This window comes from Berghia stephanieae, chromosome 8 (genome assembly GCF_034508935.2).
Source record: "Berghia stephanieae isolate SIO BIC M18660-M18661 chromosome 8, UCSD_Bste_1.3, whole genome shotgun sequence".
In the NCBI taxonomy this organism is placed as follows: Eukaryota; Metazoa; Mollusca; class Gastropoda; order Nudibranchia; family Aeolidiidae; genus Berghia; species Berghia stephanieae.
The window spans coordinates 28,168,655-28,191,033 of NC_088367.1; the positions used below are offsets into that span (position 1 = coordinate 28,168,655).

General features: G+C 36.6%; 1 protein-coding gene across 2 annotated transcripts in view; it reads left to right on the forward strand.

Moving 5' to 3' along the window:
- The window catches only part of LOC144978464 (MOB kinase activator 2-like), a 70,630-nt gene that overhangs the window by 721 nt on the left and 47,530 nt on the right, over nt 1-22,379 (forward strand). Inside the window, exon 1 of one of the 2 annotated variants that reach the window (XM_078924576.1) lies at nt 13,862-14,907. The exons of the other annotated variant lie outside the window; for it this stretch is intronic. Within the exon in view, the coding sequence (XP_078780702.1) occupies nt 14,771-14,907 (137 nt within the window). The 5' untranslated portion in view covers nt 13,862-14,770. Of the gene's footprint in view, nt 1-13,861; nt 14,908-22,379 lie in introns of those variants that run through there. 2 annotated transcript variants of the gene reach the window in all.

Here is a 22,379-nt window from a genome sequence, read left to right on the forward strand (position 1 = left end):
TCTTTTTTTTTTTTTTTTTTGGTTTGTTTTTGTTTTGTTTTTGTTTGTAAATTGTATGTGTTGTTGTTGTTCCTATTTTGTTTATTTTTATTTTTAATAAAAGAAAGACACAAATACAATGATAATCCATCAGTTTTATTTTCTTTTGTTTTTGCAAGAGATTTGAGCTTGCTACGAGAAGAGGATGTTTTTTAATCTCTGAATCAGGAGATCATGATGGAATCAAATTCTAGTGCCCAAAAGATATATCATCATAAAGCAAAGAGGGTTGAAAAGATTTTAAATCTTTTCTTTGTCCAAAACAATTGTGCAAATATGTATCACAAAAATGTTCAAAAATCATGGTGTTTTGTGTTTAATGTACACTGCTCATTACTCATTTGGGATATACTTTGTGAAGCACGCTTTGCAGATAAATAGCTTTTTATTTGATTTCTATTACGGTGTTAAATTGTTTTAAAGAGGTTTTGGAATTGTTACTCATTTTTTTAAAAAATGAAAATGAAAGTGATTAATCAGATACATATCATACATTTGATATTTATTAAGCAGCCATCCACTGCACCTGACAAAAATGATATCATTTTGTACAAGTCAGATATTTTTAAGGATTTGTTTTATATCGGGATTGTAAAACACAACCGATCACAATTAGTAGTCACATGCTTTTGACTTGTCAGTAAATTTGATCTCTGGTCTTTAATAATTATAATTGTACTAAGAAAGTAATTAATTTGGTAATGTGCGTGTGTGTTAAAGTACGTACATTTTTTTTTAGCACAATGTCATCTGGCCGACATCAAGGGCATTTTTGTATCCAAAGTAAGTGATCAACAAAAAAAAGGGAAGAATTGAAACAACCTATAATAAGATAAGACTGCTGCCTTAATGATGGACCATCTCAGTATTAGTAACATATTCGATTAGTTTTTCACTGGGATCTGATTACTCAAGTGGGTTATACAACGAATGGGACTGTTTTAGATCTGGAGATTAGCCAGAGTCTATAATTCTATTATATTTGTTAACCTCTGGCTACTGAGATCTGGTGAAAAGTATTTTTCCATATCATAGCATCATATCCAGGGGTTAGAGAAAAACAGTTACGTTACGTTCACTTGTAGAAAGTGGATATATTGAAAGAATTAAATCTGGCCCTGAGGATGTAATTTTTGGCCCAATTGTATGTTGTTAGCTTAAATATTCCTCCTGCTAGTCTGTGTTAGGGCTCGAGGCAAAGTTCAGCTTGACTCATTTGAATAAAGGATATTTATTACCGATCGTCTCACAACAGTATATAATGTCAGTATGGATTTAATGTTGTTTATAATTGAATTGTAATTTAAGCCCATCTTTTCCGTCATAACCCAGATTGACTGCATGGGTCACTTTTTTGTTTTTCTGAGCCGCAGTGTAATAATTTTTTGCTATTGACATTTTTAAAACTGGACTCAATTTCATTCCACAACTCTTTTCGCCCTTATTCTTATTTCAAAATTCCTTCTATCCCCTTTGTGATCTTAGTTCTGATACTATTTTCATAAGGGATGTTTTAAAACACTTCAGTCAAACCGTTAAAAGGTCGTTAAAGTCGAACAAGAAAATGTTTGAATGTGAGCAACAATTTACTTCCTCCAAAATATTTTACTGTTTGATAACCACCAAGGATAAGATGGTTCATCCGAAGAGTGCATATAATTCATATTATTCTTCATACCCATTTCAAACGATATAAACTGAAATGTAGTCCAGATAAAGTTATTAGGGAGCAGATTGTTACATCTTTTTTATTTAATACTTTTTTTATTTTTTCTTTCTTCTCATTTTACTTCTATTCATCTCTTTGTCATCTTCATCATAGATGGGATAGTTTTCTTCCCCCTTATCCACTCCATTCTCTTCCTCGGTTTCTCTTGAGTCTGAGGACTACTCATCAATTTCTAACCTTACTGATGATTTTATATTGTTAAATGGGTGCGATCTATATTCATTTCATCCAACCAAGTCATCAATCACATGATTTGTTGCTGACAAGCTATTGGATATTTCCTCCGAAATGTAAACACGCTGCTTTGTTTATGAAAGTTTTAAACATACCCATGTGTCAAGCTGAACAAAATGACCAATCGTGATGTGAGATATTTCAAAAACTGTGAACACTGTTCACTATGTGGGTCACTTTGAGCACATATTGCAATGTGACCAATGACCTCGAGCATATGGAAATGTAATATAGATCAAGCCCATTGACAGTGATAAATTCTCAATGGGAATTCGATTTTTAGGTCTAGGATCTTTTTAAGAATTTTATATTCTTAGCTTTGTTTACGTCATTTGGCTCATCAACTGAACTGGAGAACTAGTGACATTGTGGTCCATTCCAGATTGTGACAGTCTGGTGTAATTATTCTTTACAACCTGTTACTGTTGTCATACTTTCAATTATTCCTTGAAAAGAGGTGGTTGGTTTTCTAGCACAGTCATGTAACACGATGCTCTCAATGTTATCCATCTGACCACAGTCTTCATACTTAATAGTTTGGCCTGGATGGCAATGGTTATATCTTTGTTTTTAATAGAGTTGAGGGGGGGGGGGGGGGTTAACTTCTGGAAAATTTGCCTTTGATTTATTTTAGGATGAGGATAGACTGATGCCTTGACTTGATTTAATGCCAACATAGTTTACGTGAGATAGATAAGGGAAATGCAAGGAATGCGGTTGTTTTTTGATCTTACCGTGATTAGATCTTAGAGTATTTATAGTTAGGGGGCAAATCCTTGTCTCTCTTCCCTTTGACCTTTATTCGTCTTTCCATTTTCTTCTTCTTCTTCTTCTTCTTCTTCTTCTTCTTCTTCTTCTTCTTCTTCTTCTTCTTCTTCTTCTTCTTCTTCTTCTTCTTCTTCTTCTTCTTCTTCTTCTTCTTCTCCTTCTCCTCCTCCTCCTCCTCCTCCTCCTCCTTCTCCTCCTCCTCCTTCTTCTTCTTCTTCTTCTTCTCCTCCTCCTCCTCCTCCTCCTCCTTCTTCTTCTTCTTCTTCTTCTTCTTCTTCTTCTTCTTCTTCTTCTTCTTCTTCTTCTTCTTCTTCTTCTTCTTCTTCTTCTTCTTCTTCTTCTTCTTCTTCTTCTTCTTCTTCTTCTTCTCCTCCTCCTTTTCCTTTCTACTTTCCTTCTGGAAACTATCAGCGTGGGGAGTCCAGCTAGATGTACAGAGTAAACTCTCCTGATTTATTGATTAGCACGACCAGCTAGCTGTCAGTCCGTTCACTTATCACACTCTGTCTTGTACGACTGGCTCGTCTTAAAAATAACCCTTGCTTTTGCTGCTGCCGGGTGGTCAATAAAACTAGTGTAGAGAACTATGCCAATATTTACTCATACTCTTACCTGACCGGACACGGGCAGTTTGTGTATGTATACTGTATACACACATTATGTCACATATATTATATGGCAAAGTGATTTTCGCCTGAATGGCAACTCCCAATATTCTTGGGGCAAGAGTTCTAGGGGAATCCTTTTTTTTTTTAATAGTCAATGCCTGGTTATTGTGGTCCGGTGTGGTTCGACTAAACCATTTGGATCAGGAGAATATCGATTCGGACCTCTGTTGGGCTGATCACGGATCTCCAGGCCCCATGGCCCCAATGGTAGTCGTAACTGAAACGGACTTTTAAAAGAAAGCATACCATACCCACGAATCTTGGTTCAAAGCTTAAATGCAACTTTCCACGTGTTCTTTTATTAATTAATTAATTAATTTATTTATTTATTTATTTATTTATGTATTATTATTATTATTATTATTATTATTATTATTATTATTATTATTATTATTATTATTATTATTATTATTATTGTTATTATTATTATTATTATTATTATTATTATTATTATTATTATTATTTTATAGTTACGACCATAACATGCCTCTTGGTGTCAGCGTCTAAGTCTAATCGCCATTTAGTTTGACCCTAGTCCTGTCCTTTTAAATACAAGATTATGGGAAAGCTTCGCATCTTTAATCACTCTTCCTCTTTTACTTTTTTTTTTTTTTTGCCTTTCTTTAAATTCAAAATTTCCTTGGATGCTTTTGATATAATGTTTTGCTATAAGCCTAAAGTTAGTGTGCTGATCACTTCATCCCCCCCCCCCCCTCCCCAACCCCCACCCTTCCAGAAATGATATTTTATTTATGTTTATAGAGAAAACATTTGATAATCCTGACCTGTGGAGACTGACGATGATGGGATTATGGTATTGAATAGTTAGAACAGATAGATGGGTTGGATACTTTGGCTGGCTCGGCATTATTAATCTTTTGTATGTGTGTGTGTGTGTGTGTGAGAGAGAGAGAGAGAGAGAGAGAGAGAGAGAGAGAGAGAGAGAGAGAGAGAGAGAGAGAGAGAGAGAGAGAGAGAGAGAGAGGAGTATTTGTGTGGTGGTTGTGTTGGGGGAGGGGGTATTTACAGTTAAACCTCCTTATGCCGACACGCTTAAGACCTTCGCAAAATGGGTGGTATAAAGAGTGAAATTGATTCAGTCCATGCTCGTGAATATACTATTATCGTTGAGCTACATTTGTACGTACTATCGCGAAATTATTCTGAATCTATCTTTCAATATTATTTTAACTGAAACGATCCGATTTGCTGTGTTTTCATGTCGTTCGTCTTAATCCTGCCGATGTACGGGGCAGGATGGGATGTTTATCACGGAATTTGTTACTTAATGTACCATCGTGTGTGCTTGTGTAATGTGTGTCAGTTTGAATTCTGGTGTGTGTGTGTGTGTGTGTGTGTGTGTGTGTGTGTGTGTGTGTGTGTTATACATGTAATTGTATGGGAGGGATGAGTGACCTATGGAATATCGTAGATGTAATGTGAGTGTGTGTTAGTGTTGTAACATATTATTGACGTTCGGCATCTGTTGCCACCAGTTAACCCTGCGCTCACTACACAGCAAAAGCAGTGCACATCATGTAGCCTATAATATTATTATATCCTGTTTTCATTAGTTTTGTATTATAATGAACGTCCCCCGCTTAGATTCTATCCCAATAAATAAATAGATAAATGAATACATTATGTAAACATGGATACATCTATATATTAATACGATGCATTGTCGCGCCGCGCCATTCTTGTTCATTCCCACATTTGTATTTCCGTTGGAGCGCTCTCTCTCTCTCTCTCTCTCTCTCTCTCTCTCTCTCTCTCTCTCTCTCTCTCTCTCTCTCTCTCTCTCTCTCTCTCTCTCTCTCTCTCTCTCTCTCTCTCTCTCTCTCTCTCTCTCTCTCTCTCTCTCTCTCTCTCTCTCTCTCTCTCTCCCTCTCCATCGTCTAAGTTTAAGTTATATTTGGATTGCCTGTTTTAAATAGTAGTAGTAGTAGTAGTAGTAGTAGTAGTAGTAGTAGTAGTAGTAGTAGTAGTAGTAGTAATAGTAGTATCTAGTAGTAGTAGTAGTAGTAGTTGTTGTTGTTATCGTCGTAGTAGTAATGGTAGTAGTAGTAGTAGTAGTAGTAGTAGTAGTAGTAGTAGTAGTAGTAGTAGTAGTAGTAGTAGTAGTAGTAGTAGTAGTAGCAACGACGGTCCATAGTCATTACTTTCGTATGTTATAATAGTACAAGTTATACTATGCATAAACCCTCGTACATCATTGCTTATTATTCAAATTATAATTCGATCCATTAAAATTTTACCGATACACAATCACAAATCCGTCGCACACTCCCAGTAAGATCGGCTGGAAATTTTCCATTCGATTCGTTATCAGTGGTACCCGATGCCTTCGTAATGTCATATAATACGAAGAGTACGTTATTACTATTACCTGTAGTGACGGAAAGCTGAAAATGGAAAGGCTTCGGGTGGGGACAATACAGTACAGACAATGGATATTTCGGGTACAAATCCTTCGTCAGCTGTGCTCAACAATAGACAAAGGAACGTTGGAGATAAATAACATGAAATGTAGTAGAAATTGTAACGTCCGGATTCTGTGGTGGTTGGAGTGTGAATGAAGTGTTAGTATTTTCACGATCCCAGGCTTCAGACAGCCCCCCCCCCCCCCGGCCGTCCTCTACTTTTCCTGTTATTGCCTGTACTGTCATGAGGTAATACGAATAATTCTCCGACTTGGCAATGAGATAATTCCGCAGAGAATATATTTGTAATAGTTAATACATACCTGCAATCATGATTTCCCCCCTTGTTTCGGTATTTATTTAACTAAATCATGACATGATTATCAAAATCCCATTATCCTTTGACCCCCCCCCCCCCAACCCCTCGGCTATCTATACTATATGTACGTTTTCTGATCTGTTAACCGAACGCAATTATGGCGTGATTTAACATTGTTCTAATTGACAACATTACAAACAATGGGACCTTAACAATTTGGGTAATCAGCCTTTCAAATAAGTACGCCCAACCCCCCCCCCCCCCCCCCCCCCAAACCCCACGCCCATTTTGATAGTTGTATGCTTAATTAACTTGAATCTTGTTGTCTCTGGCGTAATAGTTCTATTTAGCTTCAATACAAAGTCTTGCAAAAAAAATTTAAAAATAAAGCATAACGATTTTAATATCATATTATTTATTTTAAAGACCCAGGTACATCCTTTATTATTGGTTAATAGTGACATTGTTGTTATTATTGTTCTTCTTCTTCTTCTTCTTCTTCTTCTTCTTATTATTATTATTATTATTATTATTATTATTATTATTATTATTATTATTATTATTATTATCATCATTATTGTTGTTGTTGTTGTTGTTGGTGGTGGTGATGGTGGTGTTTTGTATTTACCGAATCGGGGTTGCTTTGCTCAAAAGAAAGTCGTGAAAAGCCTTTCTTGTTCCTCGTTATGACCTATGACCTATGTATTGTTGAGTATGTTAAAAAGAAGAAAAGCTTATAGTAATTGATATTTTGACGTTGTCATTACTAGATGTAGGAAGGTACAGTCTCTCTCTCTCTCTCTCTCTCTCTCTCTCTCTCTCTCTCTCTCTCTCTCTCTCTCTCTCTCTCTCTCTCTCAGTCTCTCACTTATAGTAAACCTTCTCTTTCTGTTCCATTTTGTCCAGGCGTGAGTTTGACTAATGTTGTTATTTTTGTAATGCCCTAACCACCCTATTGCATTAAAATGGAATCATCCCTATTTATAGAACACACGGACGGTGGATCGATAGCACGGGTAGTATTTTACGGCGCCATAAACACCACAACATCGCGCAATCAGCTGATTGGGCCCTGGGTGCTGGGTACCAGGTTTGCTAGTCGCCAAGTAATTTCTATACAATATGCCAAATAAATGATTTTTAACCTATAAAAAATGTCTATTTTGATAGTAATCGCTACTCTTACTCTTGATATGTGTTACAAATGACATAATCAGTCGAATGGTGAAAAAGGTTTGAATTGATATATTGCCAAGTTTAGTTAGAAGGGTAATTTTTATTTTAAAAATGCGTTCTTGTCATAGATGATTAAATCAACCCTTTTTGTACATCTTCGGGAATTATCAAAGCTTAATTTCACATATGAATAATTTTTACAGCTAGTCAAGTTGAAACAGTATGAAATTTAAGAAATGTTACTGGATACCTTTCCCATACATCTGACCATAACTTCATGAAAAATCACCCGATTTACTTCAAATAAAGATTAAAATGCTCTGGGGAGCATATTCTTTCAGAAAATGAAAAAGAAAATTCAGATCCAATATTTTCACCCTCCGACTGATTATATCATACACTTTTTTTATGCTAACACTTCATCTACTTATGTCAAGATGCATGTTCGTCATGAATTTTATACCTTTTGTTTATTTCCTTCTCTTATAATTAATCGACATACCCCCCCCCCCCCTCTTTTTCTTTTCTTCTTCTTTTTTTAAATCTCTAATATTCTTTTATACATTTATTGACATGGTGTGATCTAAAGAATAAGCATAACGGCTACATGGCCAAAGCCTCATTTTAAAAAACAGCCAAACGAAATTATAATCAAGGATAGAAAGTTTCGAATCTGGCAACCCATTTTGGGATGGGTTTGTTGTTATCAGCAATAATTAGTCGTAGGAGCAAGAATTCCTATAATATGACGAGATGTTTGGGCGTGAGTGAGTGTGTCGTTTGTGACTATGAATGAATGAGTCAATCGGTGCTTTCCGCCACAGTCTGGAAAGGAAAGGGGATTTTTTGATGCACTCTGGTGACGTATCCTAGCGGGATTGATTGCTGTGTGTTATTATTTCACGTGCCAGTTTGTTTTATTTTTGTTTTGCTTTTTACTCGATAATACATAATTATTAATGTCAAAGAATATATCGATTCGCGGGGGAGTGACTTCTGTAATTTTAAATAATTAATTAATTTTTTAATTTTTTTTTTTTTTTTACGGCGACCGGTTCCATTTTTATATAATTAATTTTATTCTTAGCAATCAAAAAGAAAATGGGGACGTGGGAGGGTGTGTGTGTGTGTGTGGGGGGGGGGTAAAGGAGGTAATTTGAACATTAGTTTTCTTAACTTTAACCCTTTACGAAAGGGGGGGGGGTCAAAAACGGCCCAGCTTCTAACCCTACACTGAATCTTGCAGTTTTCACCAAGAGAGTAGTAACAACTTCATGCATTTGGCATGATTCTCGTTGCTGTTGTCAGCTGATTTCTTCGTGAAAACGTCAAGATTGCGGCTGTGACCAGGTTAACAATGTTAGGCAAAGGCGATCTGGGTTGAAAGAATGTTATTTTCGCAGTTGAAGATTTAATAGGCGATAGGATTGATTAGTACTGGATGACATTTAAATTGGTTGACTTTAATGACAAATGGGCTATCCTGCATTATAAAAGAAGAAGAAAAAAAAAAAGGTTTGACAACATTATTTGGTCGCCTTTAAAGAACAAAACAAATCAAAAACATATTAGATGTACTTTTGAAAGATCACCCGTTTTTATTTGATTTATTTATTTTTATTTATTATTTTTTTTTTTTGTTGAGATTTATAAGATTTAGTTTAAACCTCTAACATTGTTTATTGAAACAAAAACCTTGGAATTTTAGAAATATAATTGAGAGAAAGTGAAATTAATGCAAGTTTAAAAAAAAATTATGACATGTCCTACTTGTCCTTATTATTATAATCATCCAATTAAATAAAGCATGGCGGGTGGTTGGATGGGAGCATCACCCTTGAATCATATACCTATGATGTTCGCATGGGTGTACGATCCGATAGTGATGTCGTTTCTTCTTCTCTTTACTAGCCTATCCTGCTTCTTTGGTTTGTGATTGTATTTTTGACAGGGGATATTTTTTTTCTGTAAATCTTCTGCCTGTTTGTTCTTGATTATTAATAATTTAGCTTATGATATCTTTAGGTTATGATTTTGATTTACATTTGTACTATTTTTGTTAGATTGCTTGTTTTTTTGTTTCAGCGGTCTCTCATATAACCTCAATTGTGTTGGAAGAGACCTAAAGCAACAAACAAACAAAAATAAAAAAATAAATCATGTTCTTTAAAGGAAGAGAGGAGTCGCTTATTTATTTATTTATTTATTTATTTATTTATTTATTTATTTATTTATTTATTTATTTATATTTTTTTTGGCCCAGTTTAGGGTTGTCAACTCAATCAATTTGCGCCTCCCTGTTTACCGTTACATATTATAACAAATTCTCTACCACGATAAATGGTGACTTTTCCATATCAGAATGAACCCAGGATGATATTTATATTTTTTTTGGCCCAGTTTAGGGTTGTCAACTCAATCAATTTGCGCCTCCCTGTTTACCGTTACATATTATAACAAATTCTCTACCAAGATAAATGGTGACTTTTCCATATCAGAATGAACTCAGGATGATATTTATATTTTTGACACTGCCTCGATGACAACCCGGTGCACGTTGGCTCTTATAACATTTTGGCTGGTTAAATCAACCATTTTTTTTTCGGTTTAAAAATACAAAAGCAAAAACCTTGAACTTCTTAATAGATAGTATGCTCTTGACTAAGAAGCCCACAACATTGCCATCCGGAAGTGTAAATAAAATTCTTCACACTTTAAATGAGCGATCACTTCCGACCTTCATCTTTTCCTCCACAGTTTAAAAGTTCAAGGTTAATTCCAAAGGCTTTGCTTTTATTTAAATTCTGGTCATCGAAAGTTCACTTTTCCAACTCATTCGGTGGTCTGCTTCTATCGATCTCCAGTAGGTCCCTTGTGTTTCATGCCAACGCCACCTGTTGTTTGTGTTTGTAAAGGGCAACAAGGTATATATTTTTCCTAATTAATTTAATGGGGTGAGGGAGGGTGGGGGGGGGGGGAAGGAGGTGGCGAGTTTACCGAGTGAGTAAGGTATCGCACCAACATCCAGAGACCGGAGTTCGAGATCGGATGTGTCGTCTTTACGTGGGATCATTTTGTTGATTTAGCAGTGCTTTACTGTGGCTGTTTTATGGGTGTTTTTTTGTTTTTTTTTTTTTTTTTTCATAACGTATTTTTACTTTGTTTAAGGCAGAGGATTGTGGGGGTAGGGGGTAGGGGGTTAGCTCATTTGGTAGAGCACACTATCATCACACGCAAAGGGACCGAGATCGATCCTAGGTGAAGTCGAGGTTTGTTTTTTTCTGCTTCCCCCCCCCCCCCCCCCCCCCCCCCCCCTCGAGAAGAATGAAGAGCTGGCTAAAGTTTACTTTAAAGGCCAGACTGAATTAGTTTGAATAAATAGGCATTTTCTTCTCTCGTTTATTTTAATCGGATTATACCTGCCGACTATTTTTGTTGTTGTTATTTTCCTCTTTGCTGCCAGTGAAAAATAGCAACAAAATGTAGCATAGAATGAGATCGGCGACTACGGATTTGTAGTTCTGTTTACCCAAGTCGTTATGCATGGGCTCATTTTTGTAAAGGAAACACTCTCAAACCAACACAAAATGTTGTCCATATTTAACGATATTGAAAAAAAAAAACCACCCATGATTGTGATTAGTTTTCTGACCTACAAATGATAAATTAAATAATAGATATGTGCACGTAGAATGCGATGTATCTTTTGTTTGTTTGATTGTTTTGTTTTGTTCCCTTGACTCTCTCTCTCTCTCTCTCTCTCTCTCTCTCTTTCTCTCTCTCTCTATCTTTCTCTCTCTCTCTCTCTCTCTCTCTCTCTCTCTCTCTCTCTCTCTCTCTCTCTCTCTCTCTCTCTCCCCTCCCCCCCCCCTTCCGGTTTCGTGCAGGAGTTTCAATTTTCGATTTTAATTTAATTAATTAACTTGCACGCGAGCCTGTTCAACTGTCACGGTGGCGTGCGTTAAAGTCACGAAAATGACATTTTCAAAAATGGAAGTTGTTATAAATAATAATATAATGATAAACATATAATATGTTACGATGTCCACATCCGTCCCATTCCGTACACGCAATTTTATTTAGCATGTACCATTTTTGATGATCACAGAGTGAAGAAAATATAGCACAATGGGTCCTAACCTCGGAAATACCCACTCTTTTTTTGGTTATTTGTTTGTATTATTCCTCTGAAAACTCTTCGTTCTAAGTATCGATCTTACCATCACTTTGTGGTTCCAAGTTCCTTAGCGGCTCCGTACTTTATTACTAGGTCTATTTGCGGCCATGTGGTCTAGTGGTATGATACTCGCTTTCGGATCGGAAGGTCCTGGGTTCGAGCCTCGCGCATAGTTGAGTCCTTGGAAAAGGCTCTTTACTCACATTCTCTCACCGTACTCAGGTGTTAAATGAGTACCTGGCCGTTAACAGCGTTGTCTTTGTCCGAAAAATTATAATATCGCCTAACAGACGTCATGTCCCGTCCTACATAAATGTTGCTGTTGACCAGGGACCCCTTGTAAAGCGCTTTGAGCACATTAAGTGGATATTGCTCTATATAAAGCTCAATTTAGCTCTATGTATACCTGCCACATTTTCAGATTTAATTGGTATACCTACCCTTGCACATTTTTCGGGGGACCTAATTTCGGCAACTTCGGTTTTTGTCCCGCAGTTTTTTGTTTGTTTTTTTGTTGTTTTTTTTTTTTTAACCAAAAAAAGAAATAGGACTATAAAATTGTTTTTTTACTCGGATATTGTTATGGGGCCAAACTTTATACCACATATTTTCGTTTTTGATTTTTGTTTTATCGTGATATTTCATAATGATAATGTTGGAAATCATGAGGTTTTGGTCAGTAACTACATATTTGTTTAGCTTTAAAGTCTGATTATATTCATAAAATTAACGTCTGTTGTTGTTGTTGTTGTTGATGATGATGCTTATGGCGGTCTTTCTAAACTGGCCATTCCTATGATCATTTGTCATACCCGGCTGTTTGACCCTGTCATACTATGGTGACTAAGCTCTCAAAATGGATAACCTAGATTTACACGTTTCCAAGTTCTTTAGCGGCTCCGTACTTTATTACTAGGTCTATGTGCGGCTATGTGGTCTAGTGGTATTTCACTCGCTTTCGGATCGAAAGGTCCTGGGTTCGAGCCTCGCGCATAGTTGAGTCCTTGGAAAAGGCTCTTTACTCACATTCTCTCACCGTACTCAGGTGTTAAATGAGTACCTGGCCGTTAACAGCGTTGTCTTTGTCCGAAAAATTATAATATCGCCTAACAGACGTCATTTCCCGTCCTACATAAATGTTGCTGTTGACCAGGGACCCCTTGTAAAGCGCTTTGAGCACATTAAGTGGATATTGCGCTATATAAAGCTCAATTTAGCTCTATGTATACCTGCCACCTTTTCAGATTTAATTGGTATACCTACCCTTGCACATTTTTCGGGGGACCTAATTTCGGTAACTTCGGTTTTTGTCCCGCAGTTTTCTGTTTGTTTTTTTGTTGTTTTTTTTTAACCAAAAAAAGAAATAGGACTTTAATATTGTTTTTTTACTCAGATATTTTTATGGGGCCAAACTTTATACCACATATTTTCGTTTTTGATGTTTGTTTTAACGTGATATTTCATAATGATAATGTTGGAAATCATGAGGTTTTGGTCAGTAACTACATATTTGTTTAGCTTTAAAGTCTGATTATATTCATAAAAATTAACGTCTGTTGTTGTTGTTGATGATGCTTATGGTGGTCTTTCTAAACTAGCCATTCCTATGATCATTTGTCATACCCGGCTGTTTGACCCTGTCATACTATGGTGACTAAGCTCTCAAAACGGATAACCTAGATTTACACCCCCCCCCCCCCCCCCCCCCCCCCCCCAAACACCTTTCAAAGAGAGGAATACAATAATCCGGCACCATGGTTTTCAAGAATTAATAGAGTCAGAGCAAACCGGGATTCCAAGGTCGGTCGGGCCGACGTCATAAAGGTGGCGTGATATTCGGGTTTGCTTCTGTCGTCCTTATCCTGGCAGTCAGTTGTTGTATAATGTCAGTGTCGAGGAAAAAGAAAAACTGTGGCTGAGGTCGGGTACAAAGTGGGGTGATGAGAATCCGACGTCTTGGTTGGCTGAATGGTCGATTGGCCTGACTTTGTTCACGGTTATCGCGCGACTTTTTGTGTGGTGTGCGGTGCCATGCCGTTAATCTATATTTATCATGTCTATGTTTACGTATGCGTCGCGGGTTTTGATTGGGTAAAAGTGGGGGAGTGTTATTTTTTTACGCCGTATTATTGGTTATAATTATTCATTAGGTCAAAGAATTATCTTAACATTATTTCTTTTTCTTTCTTCTCTTTCTCCTGCACGCGGAAGTTCGAGATATTCGTCACGGTTGATTGCATGTGTAAGCACGTTTTATTTTCAGGGTTTGATTTGTTTTGTTTATGCGTCGGTGACTGGTGACTCGGGAACAGAGCTATGAATCATAATATCCGCTATTTATTTCTCACGCGTTGAGCGTCTACCTTCGGGTATAATGTGATTTCCTTAAAAACAAATAGTTGTAATAATTCTATAAAGTAGTAAGGAAGAACTGTTAAATATATGGCCAGAAGGAATGTTTATAGTGTTCGTTGGATCTTATCTTTGTACTTGTAATACCATTTATCTATCGACATATTTTGAATTCGATTGTGACTGAATAAAATTCTCTGGTTTTCGTGATCTCTGTTAATTGCCAGATAATTGAATGTGATAAATTTCACAACTTTTCGGCGACATCCATCAGGGTTTGCATGGTCGTGACTGTCCACACAGTTTATTCAGACGTTTTGTCAGGGTGCTGGCATTTGCTCTTCAAGTGTGTTTAGTGTTGTTGCTTTTTTGTTTACAATTGGTCGTCTCCACCTTGCTTTTAATTGTTAATGATCGGCTCCGGTTTGTTTTTATTTACAAGTCATCGAGTCTAATTTGTTCATAATTACTGATTTGTTGGTGATCAGCCATTCTCTTGTGAGTTGTTTTCGTGTGACATCGTTACAATTCGGAAGGACAAACGTATGCATATTGTTGGTGAACAGGACGCTTTATTTAAAATAGAAAGTAGAATAACAACTGTCAATTGTGTTGCTGTGATTAACACTTGGTACATTTTATCGTGTAGTTGATAAACACACATACACACAATTGGTCAATCTGAGGAAGCTGTTGGGCAGAAATCGCTCATGAAGTCTTCTGGTTGTTGGCAAGATTTTGTCAGCCAAATTATTCTGCCAAAGCGGATAATCCGAGGCTGTTGTTTTTATTTACAGTAAATTACACTTGCTTAATTTAAATAACGATACGTCCTACAGGATCTGGTATCGAAAAGGAGATTTGTTGTTAATATTATATCAATCAATGATGAAGACGGAATCTTTTTCATCGTGTTACTTGAAGACGCCTGACTTGTCACATCATCATCATGGCAAAAAAGATGGAGGCAGCAGCATTGGCTATCTATTTCAAGCTTTCAACATGGTCCAAACTAAACTGTGGTGAGTTCTCTTTATCTTTTCTCTTAATTTGGGTCATCAATCCTGTCCTGACGACAGAGTGGGAAAGAAAGCGTAGTGCTGCATTATAATATACTATATATATATATATTTTTTTATTTTTTTTTGAGAGGCCTTCCGAAAGCTCCTACATCCCCAGTATTCTTGTTCTAGTAGGGGGGTTTGGGAGGGGGAAAACTTTTTTTTAAAAAAGTTTCCCCCTCCCAAACCCCCTACTAGAACATTATAAAAAAACAAGAATACTGGGGATGTAGGAGCTTTCGGAAGGCCTCCCTTTTAAATTTTTTTTTATTTTTTTTACAAAAGCTATTATTTCGCGGTTTAACCCTCTTCTTTCCGCCCATAGGAAAATCGTCACATTCGTTTCGATGGAACCAACAATTTTCTCATTCTGATTTCTCCTGTACATCACAAAATTGATTACAGCTATAAATACTAAACACTGTGTTGTAGAGCTCACTTGTTAACTTTTTGTTTGAGTAAGAAAAGTATGTATTTGTGCTGGGTGGGTGTGAATTTTCGGTGGAAATTCTAAAAATAGCTTGTAAGGAGAGAGTTAAAGCCAATTAAGAATATAGACCAGACATGTTCACAGTCGCCAATGGAAAGGTCGTGCCCATGGAGTCATGAAAGACGTTATGCTTAAAAGAAAAGCAAAACAAAAACTTAAGCTTTTATGTAGCGCAATATCCACTAAACGTGCTCAAAGCGCTTTACAAGGGGTCCATGGACAACAGAAACACTTATCATCGAGCCATGTCGCTTGTTAGACGATATTACAATTTTTTCCGACATAGACAACGCTTCTAACGGCCAGGTACTCATTTTACACGTGAGTACGGTGAGAGAATGTGAGTAAAGAGCCTTTTTCAAGGACTCAACAGTGCGCTGAACGAGTCTCGAACCCAGGACCTTCCGATCCGGAAGCTAGTGTCATACCACAAGACCACATAGCCGCACAGTTGTTTCTCGCAATTATATACCCCAATTCATAGATAATGATATCTCTGAGCTCCTTACCCGGCTACGCCCCGAGTTAAGGGGGCCGTGCTTGGACCCACTTTGTTTCGAGGTTGATTTTTGAAGTGTCGGAGAAAAGAACTTCATGTAATGAATGACGCCCTGCTGACATCTCGATGTGATAATGATGATGAAATTATCCCTTACTAACAAATCGATGGAATCGTAATACTTGGCATGTTTCCAGCATTCAATTGGGTTCTAGAATTCTCATAATTTGTCGCCCCTCCCCCAGTCCAACTTTCCAAACGTTTTCTTGCCCTGTCGTGAGTTTAGGCCCAAACCTAATAGAATTTTGTTGGACATTTTGAAGACAAAAAAAAAAAAAAAAATGGTTTCTAGACATGGTTTCAAAAACTCGAAATTTCCTTATTAAACATTGAGAGAGGACACTTGATGACTTTTTTTTTTTTTTTTTTTTTTTTTTTTTTTTTTTCTCTACCATCAAAATTGATTTATCTCACTTACTGAGAAATAAATTTGTCGGAATTTTATAATTCTAAATCCTGTTTTTTAGGCTTCACATTCATTTTGTATTGTGTTGTGACTACTTTTCTGTCGTACTCTGGAAAAAATTCGCCGTCTGTCGTACTCTGGAAAAAATTCGCCGCGAAGTCCCAGGTTTGAGATTTTCTTTTTTTTTTTTTTTTTTTGTAAGATGAAGGTCATTTAAATCGACCGATATTTGAAGGACGAGTTATCTGGCCAAATTTTAATATATGGACTTTTCCAGTTTTGTTGTCAACTTAAACTTAATCGTCTTTGTGTTAAATTCGTCATTCCGGAATTCCAACGAAAAACATTCATTTTGTCGGTACATTTCCCCCCTTTTTATGGATTATTCTAACGTTCACTATGTTATTATTCAAGGCTTGTTGTATATTATATCATTACAAATACAGAGATAATACCCTCTCTCCTACTCCCGCGTTTGTTTGTTTTTGTTTTTTTTTTGTTTTGTTTTTTTTTTGTTTGTTGTTTTTTTTTTGTTTTTTTTTTTTTTTTCAATTTCAATAGGCTTTATGATTAGTGGATGTAATTTGATTATTGAATTTTACATATCGTTCAAGCGTTACCGTCACCAAGCTAGAGCCATTTTCTTTTCTTTTCTTTGTATGTATATATTTTTTAATAAATATTGTTAAGACGGTCGGGCTTGCGGCCTTGGTTACAGAGCTTGCGTCATCAGTTGTATAATTGATATCTATCTATAAATGTTATTTTTTTAATGGTTGGATGAATGCTAACATTAAGAGTGTTAAAGAGAGCAGTTACGTATATTATTATTATTATTATGATTATTATTATTATTATTATTATTATTATTATTATTATTATTATTATTATTATTATTATTATTATTATTATTATTATTATTATTATTATTATAAATAATAATAATAATAATAATGCTGAAAACTTATATAGCGCTATAACTCCGAGACACCAGACTCTAAGCGCTTAAATTACAAATTACTTTGGCTGAAACATACTCATTCACACACACAAGCACACACACACACACACACACACACATACACGCACACACAACACAACACACAACACAAACCAAACCTATCTTGCTTCTCATACCATCTACTAAAATCGAAACAAATATGTTTTAAGCGAACGTTTAAAAATAGACAAAGATTCTTTTTCACGAATGCTCTGCGGTAAGGCGTTCCAAATAGAGGGTCCGAAATGAGAAAAGGATCTCATTCCAGCATTTTTCCGAATTCGAGGGACAACTAGTTTTGTGGAATCACTGGCCGAACGTAAGGGGCGGGGTTTTGAATATCTTTCAATTAGTTCTGAAAGGTAGGAAGGGGCAGTACCTTCAAGACAACGATACACTAAAACACATTATTATTATTATTATTATTATTATTATTATTATTATTATTATTATTATTATTATTATTATTATTATTATTATTATTATTATTATTATTATTATTATTGTATTTGACAGCGGCACTATTTAAAATTAAGAGTGCGCTGGATCTTACCCTCTTGTTAAATGAACAAGACATTTAAATTTTGAAAGCTTTTTGAATAATGTTTTGTTGTTATAGACGTCTAGTGTTGTTATAGAACTTCTTAGCAGCGCACGATGTCGGTCTCTTATGACAAAGACGAATCCAACTTATTTGTGTTCGTTTCTTTTCTCTCTCTCTTTCTTTCTTTTTTTTTTCTTTGTGTTGCTTATTGACAACGAACAAATATTTTCAAAACCCAGCAGAACTTTTCACAGACTAAACATGTTGTTTTGTTTTCATCGTCCTTCGGTGTTGTCAATATTGTTTTGTTATTGGGACTCAGTTTTAGTGTGAAATCGCCAGAGTATTCTCTCACATTTAGCCCTAGTCTTCACTCTTATATTTCTTTTCTTTTTCTTACACCTTTGCATGCCTTTCGCTAGTCACTCCAATTATTGGACAAGCCAAGGCTATTTTTGGTTTTTGTCGTGGACTATCGCAGCTTAGCCAGCGGTAATAATATTATAACAATTCCTCTAAGTAACTTCGTATATTATTATGTGGTCATTCGTGAAATGACTCAGTGACCTTGCCAGTTTATCAACAACATTGGTCTCTTCACACTGGCACCTTTTCAAGTCACATGGTGGTTTGCACCATCGATCATCATCATGGTTGTTGAAGAGGCATTCATTTGACACCACGGCATGCTGGAGAGAGGCCGGCCTCTCTATTCAGTCTGTGTTTGACACCCGCCATCCACCCTCATACCTAGAACACCCGTCTTTCTTCATTTGCGTTGATGATATTGTCCTCTTATAATAAGCCAATAAAGTATTGCGATTTTCATATTGGAACTTGGAGCTTGAATTTCCTAAAAGTGCCTTGCAAAAGATGATAGTTGCGGGTTTAGGACTTTCTTGTTCAAAAGATTGAAAAATACGTTTCTGAGGAGATGCGACCTTTTTCTTCTTCTTCTTCTTCTTCTTCTTCTTCTTCTTCTTCTTCTTCTTCTTCTTCTTCTTCTTCTTCTTCTTCTTCTTCTTCTCATCCTCCTCCTCGCCTCCTTTTTTTTCTGGAAAAACTCAACACAAGAATTTTTTGCATTTTTCGTTTTTCCGGGGGCGTTATTAGGTGTTCCATCCTATAATTTCGTATGTACTCTCATTCGGAACGATTTTTAACCTTGCTAATGAGTGTGTAGTATTCACTGCAACGCCTGAGCTAAGGTGATATAAGCTCATTTGTGACGCGTCCGTATAATAACGATAATCTGTGGGTCTGCTGACCAAGTGTCAACTCATGCTTAACTCCACGTAATTCGTCACACACGTGTTAACCCGTTCCTGGCGGGGTTCGAAGTTGAGTTTACGCTTCTAATCTGATAATTTCATGATATTAATATACCGTTTTCACAAATAGAGTTGATCGAGTTCATCGCTTTTTATGTCTGTATTGGTCATTGAGGAATATGATTTAAAATTCTTTCAAGTTTGAAAGGGTTACTACATAATGTTTATGGGGTAAGTCGAACGTTATTAAAGGTTTATTCCCCTGAAAGGCATTGCTTTTTTTACCCAAAAAAGGGGGGAAGGGGGGGGGGGGGCACATGGCGATTTTATAGTTGTTTAGTAGACCCTTGGGCTTTTTTCTGTAGTCGTCGTCGTCGTAGTAGTAGTAGCAGTAGTAGTAGTAGTGGTAGTAGTAGTAGTAGTGGTAGTAGTAGTAGTAGTAGTAGTAGTAGTAGTAGTAGTAGTAGTAGTAGTAGTAGTAGTAGTAGTAGTAATGATTTAAACGCGCTTGGGTGGGGGAAGAGAATAGGAGACGTCTTGTTGTCCCTCATGTTTGACTGGCTTATTAAAAAGAAAATTGTGGCTTATTAAAAAGAAAATTGAAAGTGTAACTAAGAGATAAGAGAGCAGATTCTTGGAAAATAATCGGGCCTGGGTACGGTGCTGTTTTTAAGAAAAAGTCCGCCATTTGTGTCATTTGTTTAATTTTAATCCAATTCTTCTTCTTCTTCTTCTTCTTCTTCTTCTTCTTCTTCTTCTTCTTCTTCTTCTTCTTCTTCTTCTTCTTCTTCTTCTTCTTCTTCTTCTTCTTCTTCTTCTTCTTCTTCTTCTTCTCTTTCTCTCTCTCTCTTTCTCTCTTTCTTCTCTCTCTCTCGCCCTCTCTCTCTCTCTCTCTTTCTCTCTCTCTCTCTAGGTAACGCACTCTATAGACTCTACCCCACTCGATTTTGGTGTGAATGAGTACCTGGCTATAGGCACTGGCGGATTTTGTAAGAGTGTTAGACTCCTAACAGGCGAATTGTACTCTATGAAATGGAAATATGTTTCCATATGCCCTGTTTTGGAAATAAATGAAACATTGTGTAACGCATTGGTTATAGAAAATACGTGGACATGCGATATACAAATGTTCATGTTTATTTTATTTTAGTAGTTACCTAACCACTGGAGGTCCTAAGAAACTTCGCCTGCTCTTTGATCCTTTCGATACCTGTCCCTATGCGAGTGAGGTAACTGCTCCATTACTGAGCTCTCGGATTCTTCACCCCCGGATGTGGTAAACAATTGTTGGAAAAAGGACTCCGGTGCGAAGAAGGGATTCTCTCTCATAAAACAAATCCCATCTATTTTTCGCACATCCGGCCGGACAAGATCATGTTATATTATTGGCTATTAGGCCGTAAAGATGTATTTGCTCGCTAGTTTATCTCAACGGGTCCCGTAAGCAAATCTGCTTGGCATTGTCTGGCTAATTCTGGCGTATATTGTCTCTGTCTCGGCTACATCCTATTTATTGTTGCGGCCTATCAGTCCTATTCAACAACACAGACATTTGGAAATAAGAGATAGTAGGAGATTTAAAAAAAAGTTTATTGGTGGTGGGTGGGGGGGGGGGGGGGGGGGGTAATTTATCTCTCTCTCTCTCTCTCTCTCTCTCTCTCTCTCTCTCTCTCTCTCTCTCTCTCTATCTCTCTTCCTCTGTCTTATTTCTTTGTTGTTGTTGCTGAAACATCGAAATAGTGTCATCCCTCATTCTCGGGGATGTTATTATCATGTACACAATATGCAGAGTAATTAATATTTTAGGGATATCGCATTAAAATGCTTACTTAGCAGCCCGGCCGACAGCACAATTTACTACTGATTTCTCTCTCTCTCTCTCTCTCTCTCTCTCTCTCTCTCTCTCTCTCTCTCTCTCTCTCTCTCTCTCTCTCTCTCTCTCTCTCTCTCTCTCTCTCTCTCTCTCTCTCTCTCTCTCTCTCTCTCTCTCTCTCTCTCTCATTTGTTTTTCCTATTTGATTCGGAATTGGCTAGATGAAGCGCCAAAGATGTCTGAGTCGGAATTTGTTCACCTTCATCTGGACTTGTCCTGTCAACAACAATCCGGGAAGCGTTTGTTTTGGTCATGTTCGAGAATTCGCGAGGAAATGAAAGAACTCTTGTGTCGTCGCTGTGGATGGAAAGTAAATGATCAAACTACATGAAGGTGACTGGGGGAATTTGTTTGCACCGGATAATCGCAAGGTGGTTTGTGCGGGAATTGTGACAAAGTTTTGTTGTTATAAAACGACGTGGTGACCGAGTGGAAAGCTATATTATATGATGCAGATTTAAAATCTGATGTGCTCACAAACTTACAATTTCGCCTATTCGGTGGATTTAACATGCAATCGATCATAAACCCAATTGTTGGTTTTAGAATTTATTGCTAATGGTCGTAAATGATTAAAAACAGATAAGGTACACTTTCTTTTTTTAATTTTTTTTTTTACGATAATACGACTTGGTTTTCTTCACATTTTTATTTCCAATAATGCTTTATTCCAGGGTGATTCAGTTTGCTAGGAAGATATATTATAGATAATCAATTAATTAGCTCAAAATACATTTCGCTGTCTTGTGGTGTGATTTATTCATTTATTTAAGGGTTTATTGTTTAACCGAGTCTCAAATAACCGGATCACTACAAAATTTGGCCTGTAGGCGGGGTTTGCACTTTTTGAAGAGTGCAAGAGTGATATTAAGCCCGCTCCCTCCCAATTTAAGGAATAGAGAAATAAATTATTCCAACTAGAATCCATTGTAAACGTATCGTATTTCATCGCTCTCATTTTAATTTACGATACTCGAGTGGATTAAAGGGTGTAGGGAAGAAGTATTTTGTTATTTAAAAAATTGTACCAATCATTTCATTAACAACGGATATTTAAGATCTTCTAGTACACACTCTATAGTTAATCTGACACAGCTGCTGTTCGTCAATTTAAAAAAACCACATTGGCAATAGAATGGAGTGCTTAAAGTGTTTCATAAGCGTTAATTGTTCAATATCGTTTTATCCAATTTTATCGACAACGACTGAGAGTGTAATGTTTGCATTGTTTTTGATTGCCAACTTTATGGATCTGTCCAGAATCGAAGTGCCTATTTATAGTTATCATTA